Source organism: Rhinopithecus bieti, unplaced genomic scaffold (genome assembly GCF_001698545.2).
Source record: "Rhinopithecus bieti isolate Rb0 unplaced genomic scaffold, ASM169854v2 scaffold_28055, whole genome shotgun sequence".
NCBI classification, from domain to species: Eukaryota; Metazoa; Chordata; class Mammalia; order Primates; family Cercopithecidae; genus Rhinopithecus; species Rhinopithecus bieti.
The window spans coordinates 59714-74705 of record NW_016812914.1 but is presented as its reverse complement, the minus strand read 5'-3'; the positions used below and the strand labels follow the sequence as shown (position 1 = coordinate 74705).

At 54.6% G+C, this 14992-nt stretch overlaps 1 protein-coding gene across 1 annotated transcript in view; it reads right to left on the bottom strand.

Annotated features, from left to right (window-relative positions):
• Positions 1 to 3653, bottom strand: part of DUS3L (dihydrouridine synthase 3 like) — a 7129-nt gene extending 3476 nt beyond the window's left edge. Inside the window, exons 1-5 of the mRNA XM_017847141.1 lie at positions 3449 to 3653; positions 2450 to 2738; positions 1600 to 2124; positions 724 to 765; positions 168 to 446 (exon numbers count right to left, since the gene is read on the bottom strand). Coding sequence (XP_017702630.1) covers positions 168 to 446; positions 724 to 765; positions 1600 to 2124; positions 2450 to 2738; positions 3449 to 3546 — 1233 coding nt within the window. The 5' untranslated portion in view covers positions 3547 to 3653. The remainder of the gene's footprint in view (positions 1 to 167; positions 447 to 723; positions 766 to 1599; positions 2125 to 2449; positions 2739 to 3448) is intronic.
• Positions 3654 to 14992: the final 11339 nt, after the last annotated feature.

The window sequence follows — 14992 nt, the reverse complement described above, 5'->3', positions numbered from 1 at the left end:
GGGGGTGAGGGGGGAGTCTCAACTGTCCCCACTTGGCTGTTCCCTCCCCACTGGGGGGCCCTGAGCCAGCAGTCTCCTCTCTCAGGCCCTCCCTGGAAGGAGCCAAGGTCTGTCTGCAAGGCACCGGTCCCCGGCCACGGCCATTGGTCCCCAGAGGTGGATCAGGGCAACACCCCCACTCCACAGCTGAGGCCAGGGGTTCGAGGAGGCAACCAGGGCAGACCTGGAACCTGGCTCTGAGACAGCGCAGCCGAGGGCCCCTCCGCGCTCCCTCCCTCGGGGCGGGCACTGACCTGGACACCAAAGATGTCTTCGCACTGGTGGCGTTTGAGCAGGGCCCACTCGGACATCTGGCCCTGCAGCAGGTTGGTGCAGACGGCCATCTCTCCGCATGTCACGTCCGCCCCGAAGCGCTTGCAGATCCGCCGGAAGGGCAGGTTCCCACACTGAGGGGGGAGCAGGAGACACACACGCTCGTGCGTGCACGCACGCACACACCTACACACACCACACGCACAGATACACGCATACACACACACACATACACGCGCACACACACCATGCACAGACACACATACACAAACACACGCATACACACACACACAGCCGGATCCTGAATATGCGCCCCAGCCCCCCAATCCAGCAGGTGGGGAGACACTAAGCCCTGCTGGAATGGCCACACGGTCACCTGCCACCCCAGCAGCCACCTGACCCAGGTCCTACCGTGGTGAGGGGGGCCAGGTAAAGTTTGCCACGGATGTCCAGCTGGAGGGAAAAAAAATACAAGTGAAGCCTGGGCCTCCACCCCAGCTGCTGAGGCCCGGGACCTCCCTTCTCCCCACAGTCTAGGACACACTTGGCCCTGGCCCCAATGGCCTGACTGCTTTCCTGGGCCTCTGCATGTGCCAATCAATTCCTTCCTCAGGAATGTTTTCCTCATCGTCTCCTCCACTGCAAAGCTTCTACTTAACCATCCAAACCCAGTTGCAATGCCCCCCTCTTCCAGGAAGCCTTCCATATTGTCCCCCGCTACCCAACCCTGACCCTGTGGGACTCAGAGTGTGCCCAGCTTTTTTTTTTTTTTCTCTTTCCAGATACAGTCTTGCTCTGTTGCCCAGGCTGGAGTGCAGTGGCACAATCTTGGCTCACTGCAACATCCGCCTCCTGGGTTCAAGCGATTCTCCTGCCTCAGCCTCCTGAGTAGCTTGAATTACACAGGCACCCGCCACTATGCCTGGCTAATTTTTGTATTTTTAGTAGAGACGGGGGTTTCACCATGATGGCTAGGCTGGTCTTGAACTCCCGACCTCAAATAATCTGCCTGCCTCAGCCTCCCAAAGTGTTGGGATTACAAGTGTGAGCCACCGCTTGTAATCTGGACAGAAAGGCCCTGTCCAGCTCTTTCTGTCACCACCAGAGTGGGACCTCCTGAAGGCTAGGCCCAGAACAGAGCACAGAGAGGGAGACTCAGCTGGGAGCTCCTTCAAGGCACAGCCTCTGACTCCCAGGGAGCTAGAACAGGAACGTGGACACAGCTGGTGCCTAATAGATGCACACCAGATGGACAGGTCTGCTACTGACATTGTCCTCAACACGTACCCGCTTCTTCTCACAGGGCCGCAGCCTGACCACGTCTTCATCCGTCAGGGGCCCGCAGGTCCGCACGGGGCTGCTAGGAGGGGTGCTAGTGCCCAGCCCCGTGGGGACCTGCTGGGCGCCACAGTTGTCCTGCCTGGGAGCACCCTTGGCTACCGTGCCCTCGGGTACAGCAGCAGCAGGTGTGGGGCCCGGCGGCTGGCCCTGGCTGAACCGGCGCAGGGCCAGCTCAGCTCGCTCAAAGCGGACCTCGCGCTTCCGCAGCTGCTGCTGCAGGGCTTTGTCCAGGCCGTTGCGGACGGGCGGGGGCTGGGCCCCGCGGGCCGCTAACTCCTCCTGCACCAGGTTCTGTCCCTCGGGCCCCAGATGGGCCCCAGCGAAGCGGCAGGTCACGCCGTAGGGGCACCGGCCGAAGGTCTCGAAGAGCACACAGCGGGGGCCCAGGTCGGCCGGCTTGGTCTCCAGGTAGCGCCCCACGTCGTGCAGGAAGCGGCAGCGATCGCCGAAGAAACACTTAGCAGCCGACTCCTGCGGGGAAACGGAAGGAGTGAGGGAGGACAGGGAGACCCCGGGGCAGTCCAGCAGTCAGGGGTTCAAACTCTAGGTCACCCCTCCTGGCTCTGTGTGCCTGAGCAAGTCAGGCACCTCACTGTGCCTCTGCGTCTCCATTGGTAGGATAAGAACCGTGACAAGCCCTACAATATATCCCGAGGAGGATGAAGACGGAATGGCATCAGAGCAAGCTCACTGCTCACTGCTGAAGGCCCAGGAGCTTTCTAACAATTACCCACCGCCAGGAAACACACCCTGCTCCTGCCTGCCTCGGCAGGAATGCTCACGGGGCCGCACTCGCCTGGATCAGGGAGGGGCACAGCCTGTTCTTGTCGTAGTGTGTGGGCTTCACATGAGGCCGGCCCTTGTTTTGTCCCCGGGCCCTCTTCTGAGTCTGCGGCTGCTCCCTGGGCTCTGCTGCCTCCTCCGTCTGCCCGTCCTCCGTCTGTCCATCCTCCAATCGGATCCGCTTAGCCTCAGGCTCAGCCAGGTCATTGCCAGCTGAGTCTCCTACCTCGGTTTCCCGGCAAGGCTTCTCCTGCCCTTTGGCTTCCAGGAATTGGTGAAACTGCTCCTTGGTGGTGAGGTATCTGCCGACAGAAAGGGAAAGGAAACCCCTCTAAACATAGAGTCAATAAACACTAGGGAAAGGAGGCTAGAAACACTTGCCCGTGCTTAAATCCTTCTGCTGATGGGGAGCTCACTACTTAAGAACCAGCCAGCTCCCAGCCTGGGAGCCCCTCAGGGCCTCAAAAAAGATCTATTTCGTCCCTGGGTCCTCACCGTCCAAAGTGTTGCGCGAAACTATTACCAGATACAGTCAAGAACGTCCCTGCGCATGTTAGGCTAAGAAAAACTACAATTCCCAGCATGCTTTGAGGCGGAGTCTAAGCCGCCACATTTCCCTGCACGCCTTTCGGCCCTTCAAACACCGCAAGCCCCAGCACGCAACACGGCACTCACTTCAAACCCAGGATCCGCCAGTACCCGCCGCTAGCGGAGCACATGCGCCGTATGTCCATATGCAGGGACTACAATCCCCAGTATGCACCGCGGGCCTGGCCTCAAATCCCACCTGCCCTAGCATGCACGTGGTGTCCTTCGCGCATGTGACGGTCCCCAACGTGCATGATCTCAGATACCTCCGCTGACCACGCTGCAGGCGGAAGAACGGTCCGGAATGAAGAACCGATGGCTTCTCGCCCTTAGCCGCTGCCTAATTTCCCGGCATGCACAGCTCGGGCCACGCTATGGGTGCCGGAAAGGGCCCTTGAACTTCCCTCCTGCCCCGGCGACTCACTGAGGCTTAATGGGCGCCACTCCCCGTTCCAACGCTCCGGCTCCTGAGTCGCCGCCACCACCGTTCTCTAGAGGGGCCTCCGCCGTTCCCTCCGCCATCGGCGCCCCTCACGCCCGTTCTGGAGTGTGGCGGGAAGGCCTTCCGGGTCACGCGTGTGTTCCCTGCTTGTGCTGGGGAAGTGCGCATGCTCATGTCGTTCCAATGACGCCATTGCGCGCTCGTGACGCAACGGGAGGGCGGTGCCTGTACATGGGTGGAGCCTCAGATCCTATATAAACTAGAGCGTGGCCGCTGGCAAACTGAACTGCAATCAGCTTCAGGAGTCATGAGTCCTGCTTGTTAGGGTGATTTGGGGGTTTTGTCTTTATTCTGTTTGAAACGGTCTCGTTCTGTCGCCCAGGCTGGAGTGCAGTGGTACGATCACGACTCACTGCAGCCTCGTCCTGGGCTCAAGCGATCCTCCCACTTCAGCCTCCCGAGTAGCTGCGTCTACAGACATGCACCAATAGGCCTGGCTAATTTTTAAATTTTCTGTAGAGACGACGTTTCGCCAGGTTGCCCAGGCTGAACTCGAACTCTTGGGCTCAAGCGATTCTCCTACTTTGGCCTCCCAAGCGTTGGGATTACAGGCGTGAGCCATGGTTCCCAGCCCCTACTAGGGTTTTTAAAAATGTAAATTAGGGGTCGGGCGCGGTGGCTCACACCTGTAATCCCAGCACTTTGGGAAGCCGAGGCGGGCAAATCACCTGAGGTCAGGAGTTTGAGACCAGCCTAGCCAATGTGGCGAAACCCCATCTCTACTAAAAATATAAAAAATTAGCTGGCATGGTGGCACATGCCTGTAATCCCAGCTACTTGGGAGGCTGAGGCAGGAAAATCACTTGAACCAGGGAGGTGGAGGTTGCAGTGAGCTGAAATCACACCATTGCACTCCAGCTTGAGTGACAGAGCGAGACTCTGCCTCCAGATAAATAAATAAATAAGGCCAGGTGCGGTGGCTCACGCCTGTAATCCCAGCACTTTGGGAGGCGGAGGCAGGCAGATCACCTGAGGTCAGGAGTTCGAGACCAGCCTGGCCAACATGGCAAAACCCCATCTCTACTAAAATACAAAATTAGCCAGGCGTGGTGGCGGGCGCCTGTAATCCCAGCTACTCAGGAGGCTGAGGCAGGAGAATTGCTTGAACACGGGAGGCGGAGGTTACGGTGAGCCAAGATCGGGCCACTTCACTCCAGCCTGGGCGACAAAGCAAGACTCCATCTCAAAAAAAAAAAAAAGTATATTACACTACTTTTATGCAGGACATTAGTTTCAACAAATAATTAGTTGAGCGTCTGTATGCCAGATGCTGTGCTAGATGCTGGGGGTGTGGTAGTAAACAAAACGGAGAAATCATTGCTTTTAAGAGCTCACTTGGGAGTTGGAAACACAGACAAAAAATACAACACTCCTCGGAATTTGGGGGATTGGTTCCAAGACCGCGTATACCAAAATTTGCGTATACTCAAGTTCCCCAGTCGCCCAGCGGAATCCCTGTGTAGGAAAAATCCGCCCTTAGTATCCTCAGGTTTCCCATCCCGCCTCCGCATTTGGTAGGGGTTGAAGAACTCACGGATACGGATGGCCAACTGTATTTTATTTTTTAAAGGCCACTTATAAGTGGTTGGATGCAGTTCAAACCCGCGTTGTTCGAGAATCAACTGTACATAAGTAAATTAAACCGTAAGAGAGGAGGTAATAAAGCAGTAAGGTGGATTTGGAATGCTACCCTTGGCTGTTGGATTTTTTTTTTTTTTTTTTTGAGACGCAGTCTTGCTCCGTCGCCCAGGCTGGAGTGCAGTGGCGCGATCTTGGCTCACTGCAAGCTCTGTCTCCCGGGTTCACGCCATTCTCCTGCCTCAGCCTCCCAAGTAGCTGGGACTACAGGCACCGCCACCGCGACCGGCTAATTTTTTTGTATTTTTAGTAGAGACGGGGTTTCACTGTGTTAGCCAGGATGGTCTTGAACTCCTGACCTCGTGATCCGCCACCTCAGCCTCCCAAAGTGCTGGGATTACAGGCGTGAGCCACCGCGCCCGGCCTTTCTTTTTTTTTTTTTTTTTGTAAGAGGAAGTCTGGCTCTGTTGCCCAGGCTGGAGTGCAGTGGCGCGATCTCCACTCTTTGCAACCTCCATCTTTCCGGTTCAAGCGATTCTCCTGCCTCAGCCTCCCAGGTAGCTGGGTTTACAGACACCCACTACCATGCCTGGCTAAGTTTTGTATTTTTAGTACAGATGGGGTTTCATCATGTTGGGCAGGTTGGTCTTAAACTCCTGGCCTCAAGTGATGCGCCTGCCTTGGCCTCCCAAAATGCAGGGATTACAGGCCTGAGTCACCCTGCCCAGCTAAATTTTAATTGTTTTTGAGAGACAGAGTTTATTTATTTAAATTTATTTATTTACTTATTTAAAAAATAGATTTATTTATTTTTTGAGATAGAATCTTGCTCTGTTGCCCAGGCTGGAGTACAGTGGTGCAATTACAGGTCACTGCTGCAGTTGCAGTTGTTAATAGGCTGGCCACAGAAGGCTTTCTGGGGAAGGTAATGTTTGAGAGTATTTGGAAGAGCTGCGGGAGAGAGTTGTAGGGATATCAGAGGGAAAGTGTCCCAGGTGGAGGGAACAGCCAGTGCAAAGGCTCTGAGGCAGGAGGAAAAGTCCTGGCATGTTGGAGGAACATTGAGGAGGCCCATGTGGTTGGAGCAGACAGTCCAAGGGGGAGAGAAGGAGGAAGCCAGGGAAGGGAGGTGAAAAGGTGGGGTTTTGCAGGACTCAGTGAGCTTCGAGAAGGACTTGGGCTTTCATCATATGTGAGTGAAATGAGAGCCACAGAAGGCTGTGTGCCAAGGAAAGCTGGATCTACTCAGCATTTGCCAGAGTCCCCCCCAAGCCCTGTTGTGCCCCCTAAACTCCCTATTCCTGGAGAAGGTTTGGTGTGCACAGGAAATTCAGGGCTCTGGACTCAACCAGAATCCCTGCCCCTCCACTTACCAGCTGGAACCATTAGGCATCTCATTTAGCCTCTCTCATACCCCAGTCACCTCATCAATAAAATGGGGCAGATAAAAGTATCTCCCTTAGGCCGGGTGCGGTGGCTCACGCCTGTAATCCCAGCACTTTGGGAAGGTGAGGCCAGCGGATCACGAGGTCAAGAGATCAAGACCATCCTGGCCAATATGGTGAAACCCCATCTCTACTAAAAATACAAAAATTAGCCGGGCTTGGTGGCACACGCCTGTAATCCCAGCTACTTGCGAGGCTGAGGCAGGAGAATCACTTGAACACGGGAGATGGAACTTGCAGTGAGCCAAGATCGCGTGACTACACTCCAGCCTGGTGACAGAGAGAGACTCTGTCTCAAAAAAAAAAAAAAAAGATGGGGAAACTGAGGCCCAAAGAGGGAAGGGATTTGCCCTGAGGCCACAACTGGCTTGGAACATGCTTTTCTAAGACCTGGGAGAAAGTGGAGGGGAGAGCGGGCATTTTGTCTTCCATCTCTGGCCTCGGCTGCCCTCTGTAGGACAATCTGGGAACACAACGGTGGAACCCGGGAATCTAAAACTGGAAAAGGCCGGGCACCTTGGCTTAATGCTATAATCCTAACCCTTTGGAGACAGGAGGATCGCTTGAGGCCAGGAGTTCCGGACCAGCAGCCTTGGCCACTTAAAGAGGAGACCCCTTCTCTGCAAAAAAATTGAAAAACTAGCTGGGCATAGTGGCATGCATCTGTGGATACATCTACTCGGGAGGCTGAGGCAGGAGGATTGCTTGAGCCTGGGAGGTCGATGCTGCAGTGAGCTATGATTGTGCCACTGCACTCCAGCCTGGTCAACAGAGTGAGACTCCATCTCTAAAAATAATTAAATGGCTAGGTGTGGTGGCTCATGTAGTCCCAGTACTTTGGGAAACCGAGGCAGTTGAGTCATTTGAGGTCAGGAGTTCAAGACCAGCCTGGGCAACATGTTGAAACCCTGTCTCTACTAAAACTACACAAAAATTAGCCAGGTGTGGTGGCGGGTGCCTGTAATCCCAGCTACTGGAGTGGCTGAGGCATGAGAATCACTTGAACCCCAAAGGCAGAGGTTGCAGTGAGCTGAGATCGTGCCACTGCACTCCAGCTTGGACAACAAAGTGAGATCCTGTCTCAAATTAAAAAATAAAAAAAAATTATATATATATATAATAAAATTAAAATAAATCAATAAAACCAGAAGAAACCAAAGTAGTCAAGGTGAGACTTTTTTTTTTTAGATTAAGTCTCGCTCTTGTCGGCCAGGCTGGAGTGCAATTGCGCAATCTCAACTCATTGCAACCTCTGCCTCCTGGGTTCAAGCCATTCTCCTGCCTCAGCCTCCCGAGTAGCTAGGATTACAGGCACCCACCACCATGCGCAGCTAATTTTTGTAATTTTAGTAGAGACAGGGTTTCACCATGTTGGCCAGGCGGGTCTTGAACTCCTGACCTCAGGCAATCCGCCTGCCTTGACCTCCCAAAGTGCTGGGATTACAGGTGTGAGTCACCGCGCCTGGCTGGGGTGAGACTTCTTGTCCATCTGGGCTTGTCCACCATCCAGGGATGGGTACTCCTCCCTCCAGGGGTGCCCATCCATTCCCCTCTGAGGTTCTCCCACTTTTCTTTCTCATCATGTCACCACTACCCCAGACAGTTTTGAGGAGACAATTGTCACATGGTGGAAACTGAGGCCCACAAAAGGCAACCTCAGGAATATGGCCTCCTCTCTCTAGGCCTCAGCCTTGAAGAAGAGATCTCCCAGGCCTACCTGGCTGTGCCCTGTAATAACTCCACCTCCTCAGTGTAAGGCAATCCCAGAAGGCTTCCTGTAGGAGGACTGTGGATTGGCCATTGCCAAGTATGATATTAATATGAATAAAATAACATCAACTGTTTACTATTATATATTATCATTTGTTATTATTATTATATTGTTATTATTATTTTTGAGACAGCGTCTCACTCTGTCACCTAGGCTGGTGTGCAGTGGCCCGATCTCGGCTCACTGCAACCTCTGCCTGCTGGGTTCAAGCAATTCTCCTGCCTCAGCCTCACGAGTAGCTGAGATTACAGGCACGTGCCACTATGCTTGGCTAATTTTTTGTATTTTTAGTAAAGACAGGGTTTCACCATGCTGGCCAGGTTTGTCTCGAACTCCTGACCTCGTGACCTGCCTGCTTCAGCCTCCCAAAGTGCTGGGATTACAGGTGTGAACCACTGCGCCTGGCCATTATTATATTATTATAGTGGTATAATATTGTTTACCAGTAGCTGAACAATTATTGAACACTTTCTGTGTACTAGGCCCCATTCTAAGCCTTCTTTTTCTTCTTCTTCTTTTTTTTTTTTTTTCAGAGACAGGGCCCTGGCTGGAGTGCGGTGGCAGGATCATAGCTCACTGCAGCCTCGAACTCATAGGGTTAAGTGATCTTCCTGTCTTAGCCTCCCAAGTAACTTGGACTACAGGCTCATGCCACCTTGCCTGGCTAAATTTTCTATTTTTCCTATAGATGGGATCTTGCTGTGTTGCCCGGGGTGGTCTTGAACTTCTGGCCTCATGCAATCAAGCAGAAAGAGTTGGAGGCTGGAGCCAGGCACGGTGGTTCATGCCTGTCATCCCAGCACTTTGGGAGGTCGAGGTGAGCGGATCATGAGGTCAGGAGTTCGAGACCAGCCTGGCCAACATGGGAAAACTCTGTCTCTACTAAAAATACAAAAATTAGCTGGGCGTGGTGGTGCGCACCTGTAGTCCCAGCTACTCAAGAGGCTGAGAGGGGAGAATCCCTTCAACCAGGGAGGTGGAGGTTGCAATGAGCCGAGATCATGCCATTGCACTCCAGCCTGGGTGACAGAGCAAGACTTCCTCTCAAAAAAGAAAAAAAAAAAAAAAAAAGAGTTGGAGGCTGGGTGTGGTGGCTCAACCTGTAATCCCAGCACTTTGGGAGGCCAAGGCGGGCAGATCACGAGATCAGGAGTTCGAGACCAGCCTGGCCAACATAGTGAAACCCTGTCTCTACTAAAAATACAAAAATTAGCCAGGCATGTTGGTGCGCACCTGTAGTCCTAGCTACTTGGGAGGCTGAGGCAGGAGAATTGCTAGAACCTGGGAGGCAGAGGTTGTGGTGAGCCAAGATCATGCCACTGCCCTCCAGCCTGGGCAACAGAGCAAGACTCCGTCTCAAACACACACACACACACACACACACACACACACACACACACACACGACAAAAATTAGCCGAGCATGGTGGCACACCCCTGCAATCCCAGCTGCTTGGGAGGCTGAGGCATGAGGATCGCTTGAACCCGGGAGGTGGAGGCTACAGTGAGCTGAGATCGGGCCACCGCACTCCAGTCTGAATGACAGAGCTAGACTCTGTCTCAAAAAAAAAACACCTCCCTGACTGTTGCCTGCTCAGAGTGGGTTCAGTACCCACTTTGGGCTCTGCGGCTTTCTTTCTTTTTTTTTTTTTAGACAGTCTCACTCTGTTGCCCAGGCTGGAATGCGGTGGTGCAGTCTCAGCTCACTGCAACCTCTGCCTACTGGGTTCAAGTGATTCTCCTGCCTCGGCTTCCCTAGTAGCTGGGATTACGGGCATGCGCCACAACACCCAGCTAATTTTTGTATTTTTAGTAGAGACGGGGTTTCGCCATGTTGGCCAGGCTGGTCTCAAACTCCTGGCCTCAAGTGATCCGCCCACCTCGGGCTCCCAAAGTGCTGGGATTACAGGCCTGAGCCACCACACCTGGCTTGGGCTCTGCAGCTTTCTGAATGGCCCCCCATCAGGGCCCCAGCAGGACTGGGGATGCCTGGCCACGTGCCCGTCTTTCCCACTGGATGATGAGCCCAGAGAGTGTGGGAAACGGGCTTAGCTTAGTCACTTTGTGTCTCCAGCGCCCAGCACAGGGTCTGGTACACAGGCGGTGTTCCGTGGACACTTGCAGAGTGAATGCGTCTTACCATGACTGGGGAAACTGAGGCACAAGGCGACAGATCCTGCTCTAGAGAATCCCACCTTCACTGAGGCTGGGGGAGGGAGCTGGGGGCTTCCCAAGGGCCCTGGCTCAAGCTATTGGTGTCACTGTACAGTGTGTGGGGACATTGAGGAATATGCACCCCAATCCCGGACCAGGCCTGGACCGTCCTTGACTAACCTGGAGGAAGCAGGATGGAGGTCAGTGGTCCTGGGGCCCCTGAGCAGGTAGGGAGACTGAGGCACCCAGGTAGCAGTGGAGCAGGACCTGCGGACTCAACTGGTGGTTTTTTGTTCAGTCGCCAGCTGGTTCTTTCTTTCTCTCTTTTCTCTCTCTCTCCCCCTTATCCCTCCCTCCCTCCCTCCCTCCCTTCCTTCCTCCCTCCCTTTCTTCCTTCCTTCCTTTTACTATTTTTCGAGACGGAGTCTCGCTCTGTCACCCAGGGTGGAGTGCAGTGGTGCGATCTCGGCTCACTGCAACCTCCTCCTCCCGAGTTTAAGCGATTCTCCTGCCTCAGCCTTCTAAGGAGCCGAGCTTACAGGTGCCCGCCACCACGCCCAGCTAATTTTTTATAGTTTTAGTAGAGATGAGATTTCACCATATTGGCCAGACTGGTCTCAAACTCCTGACCTCAAGTGATCCACCCACCTCGGCCTCCTAAAGTGCTAGGATTACAGGCGTGAGCCACCGTGCCTGGCCACTGTTTCTCTCTTTCTTTTTAGAGACAGGATCTTGTTCTTCCATCCAGGCTGGAGTGCAGTGGCATGATCTCAGCTCAGTGCAGTCTCAACTTCCTGGGCTCAAGTAATCCTCCTGCCTCAGCCTCCTGAGTCGCTGGGACCGCAGGCGCCCACCACCAAGCCTGGCTAATTTCTGTATTTTTTGTAGAGATAGGGTCTCATCATGCTGTCCTGGTTGGTCTCAAACTCTTGGGTTCAAGCAATCCTCCCACCTCAGCCTCCCAAAGTGCTGGGATTACAGACAAGAGCCAGTGTGCCCAACCTATTCTTCCTGTTTCTAACTCAGAAAACATTTCTTGTTCTTTCTGTATTTCCTCCTCTCTGTGACCTTCTCGAATGTCTCTCCAATTTTTCTCTGCATCTCTCCCTCTCTCTAGCTCCCCCTCCCTCCATGCTCCTCAGTCTCTCCCCCACTCTGTGTTCCCCTCTTGCCCTTTCTGCAGCCCTCTCGCCCAGGCCGGATGGGGTGGCAGCGGCAGGGCAGGTGCGGCCCCGGGCTCAGTGCCCGACGCTGCCGCGGCCGCCCCGGATTTGTGGCTGCGACTCCTTTATCTGTGGCTGCAGCTGCTCCTTATCTCCTGGCTTCAGGACAGGAGCCTAGGATTAGGGCAGCCCGGGCCAAGGACGCGAGATGGCAAGGCGGGTGGGTGGGTGGGAGGTGGTAGAGAGCGGGGGAGCCGGGTGCGAGCGCGTGTCCCTGAGTGTGTGTGCGTGTGGGAGCCAGACTGCCGTGGATGCGTGACTTGGGGGAGGCCTGTGTGTGCCATTGTGTGTCTGCATGGTTGTGTGTCTGTTGTGTTATGAGGGTGCATGAGGGATTGTGTACATACCTTGGTGGCTGTGGCCTGTGTAGGACTCTGTGTGTGTGTGTGTGTGTGTGTGTGTGTGTATGTTTGTGTGTGGTTGTGCATGAATGTTGGTGCCACTGTGAGTTCTCGAGAAGAGCCGCTCAGCCGCTGCTGTGTACCACACAAGACCGCCCAACCCCAGCCCAGCTCCTTGCTTGCTCCCCAGTCCCCATTCCCCTGCCTTGGCCTCCTTGGTTGGCCTGATGGTTTTCCCACCTTGCTGACCTAAGGCCCCCAGGGACCGGACCCTTGACCTGTGGCTGTAAACGGCCCTGTGGGGACAGCTGCTGGCCCTGTTTTTACCATCCTTGCCTGAAACAGGCCGGCCCCTTCCTGCCGCCCACAGGCCTTCAGGGTCCCATCCCCACCTGGTGGGCTCCTCCTCCAGCTGCTGGGGACCTTGCTCTGGGCCAGCCTGACCTCCGCCCAGGAGTGTGTCTCCAGCTCTGTGTCCTGCCTGAGCTGAGGCCTTTGTGTGTGCTCAGCATGGTCTGGCCTGGGGCGAGAGTGACTTTGTTGAATTAGTAGCCCCAAAGCATCGTTTTGGGGGAGCCCTGAGCTGCCCCGCTGTCTTGGGTAAGTCCCTTTCCCTCTCCATGGGAGAATGACAGCGTCCACCTCCAAGGCTCTGATGAAATATTGCGTGCCCAGTGCTGGGCACAGAACAAACATGGGAGCCATTTGGCAGGTGGGGAAACTGAGGCCGCATAAGCTCAGTCACCAACACAATGGGGGCCGTGGTCGTGCTCAGTGTGCAGGGATGGCCAGTGCTCCAGCCAGGGGACACAGTGGGCATCCAGCCACCTTCAGCCCCACAGGACTGGTCCCTGGGGGTCTTGAGGTGCAGCCCAAACCCCCGGAACTTGGCCCAACTCCTGGCACTAAGATGGAAACTTCTCCAGCAGCCAAGTCTGAGTCTTGGCCAGCGGCCCCCCGGCCTCCCAGAACCTCTGCCCTGGAGTCTCCACCCGAGAACAGATCACTCCCTTTGGGAGCAGTGGCCTCCCGGGGAGGGCAGGGGGCCAGCCCCCGGGAGGACAGGGGTGGAGCACGGTACATCATCCAACCCCACTTTGCAGCTTTTTCCTTACTTGTGACCTTAGGTTAGCGGCTTGATCTCTCTGATCCCTGAATTTCACAACCACCAAGTGGGCACAGAGCAGGTGGAGGTGGGGGTAAGAGCTGCCAGGAGTTACCTGGGGGAGATGTCTGAGGAGACAGCAAACGAGTGGAACTAATTTCCAAGCAAACACCAGAAAGGGCAGGCAGGCTTCGGGGCGTGGTTTTCAGCCACCCCTGCATGGTTCCACCCCTGCCTCGGCCTTGATCCTGATGCCAGCAGGCTTGAATCAGTCAAAGAGGTCAGGTGTCTGAGCTAGACACAGTGGCCCATGCTTGTAATCCTGGTGCTTTGGGAGGCCAAGATGGGAGGATCGCTTCAGCCCAGGAGTTGGAGACCAGCCTGGGCAACACAGCAAGATTCCATCTCTCTAAAAAATTAAGAAATTAACTGGGTGCAGTGGTGCACATCTGTAGTCCCAGCTACATGGAGGCTGAGGTGGGAGGATCGCTGAAGCCTAGGAGGTCGAGGCTGCAGTGAGCTATGATGGTGCCATTGCACTCCAGCCTGGGGGACAAAGTGAGACCCTGTTGAAAGAAAGAAAGAAAGAAAGAAAGAAAGACAGAAAGAAAGAAAGAAAGAAAGAAAGAGAGAGAGAGAGAGAGAGAGAGAGAGAAAGGAGGGAGGGAAGGAAGGAAAAGAAAGAAAGAGAGGAAAGGAAAGGAAAGGAAGAAAGAGAAAGAAAGAAAGAAAGAAGGAAGGAAGGAAGGGAGAGAAAGAAAGAGAGAGAGAGAGAGAAAGAAAGAAGGAAAGAAAGAAAGAGAAAAAAGAAAGAAAAAGGTCAGGTGCCTGCGGTTGCCTTCCTGCTCCTCTCTGAGCCTCAGTTTCCCCATATCTGGGCTCTGGGAAGACCACAGATCCTGCCCACAGGCTGCACTTGAAGAGAGAGAGGCTCAGTACTTGGCGATATCCGGCCCGCCCTGCGGCAGCCCAAGTCTGGGACAAAAAAGATTTAAAAATAAAGCATTGTAAATACCCGTGTTTCCTGCAAATAGAGCCAGCCTCTGAATTCCCTGGCCTCCCGGGCAGCCAAGCCCAGACAGTTTCTTGGAAAGGGGTGGAATTCAGAGGACTGGTTTTTTAGTTTTTTTGGGGGGGACAGGGTCTCGCTCTGTCACCCATGCTGGAGTGCAGTGGTACCATCATAGCTCACTGCAGCCTTGACCTCCTGGGTTGGGGTCATCCTGCCCCAGCCTCCCAAATAGCTGGAAATATAGGCGTGTACCACCACGCCTGGCTAATTTGAAAAAAAAATTTATTTTGTAAAGGTAGGGGTCTCTAGATGTTGCCCAGGTTGGTCTCGAACTCCTGGCCTCCATTGATCCTCCTGCCTCAGGCTCCCAAAGCCCTGGGATTTCAGGCATGAGCCACCATGCCTACCTCACAGAGGGATGTTCTTAATGGAGGGTCCTGGTCCCTGGGGTTCCTTTCTGGGATAGGGGGTGGAGGAATCCTGGAGGGCCCCGTGTGTCCCTGTGCACCTCAGTTCCTGGCTTCGGTGTGGGTCAGCGAGTGTGATAGGGTGTCTGTCACCGCCTGTCACAGGGGGTGAGATAGTGTGTGGGTCGGTGACAGAGGGTGTGCGGGTCATTTGGGAGGGTGTTAGGATGGAAGGAACTGTGTTTCTGGTGTCACCACACGGGGCTGGCCCTGAGCAAGGCAGGGTCTCCGTGTCCCCAGGTACGACGGGGTCTCTGTCCACGTGTATGGGTGTTTCAGCGTGTGTGTCCCTGACTGGAATGGCTGTAGCTGGAAATGGATCCTCGCGTCCCCACCGCCTGTGTCCCGCCCCGCCCCCCACCTTGGCCCCA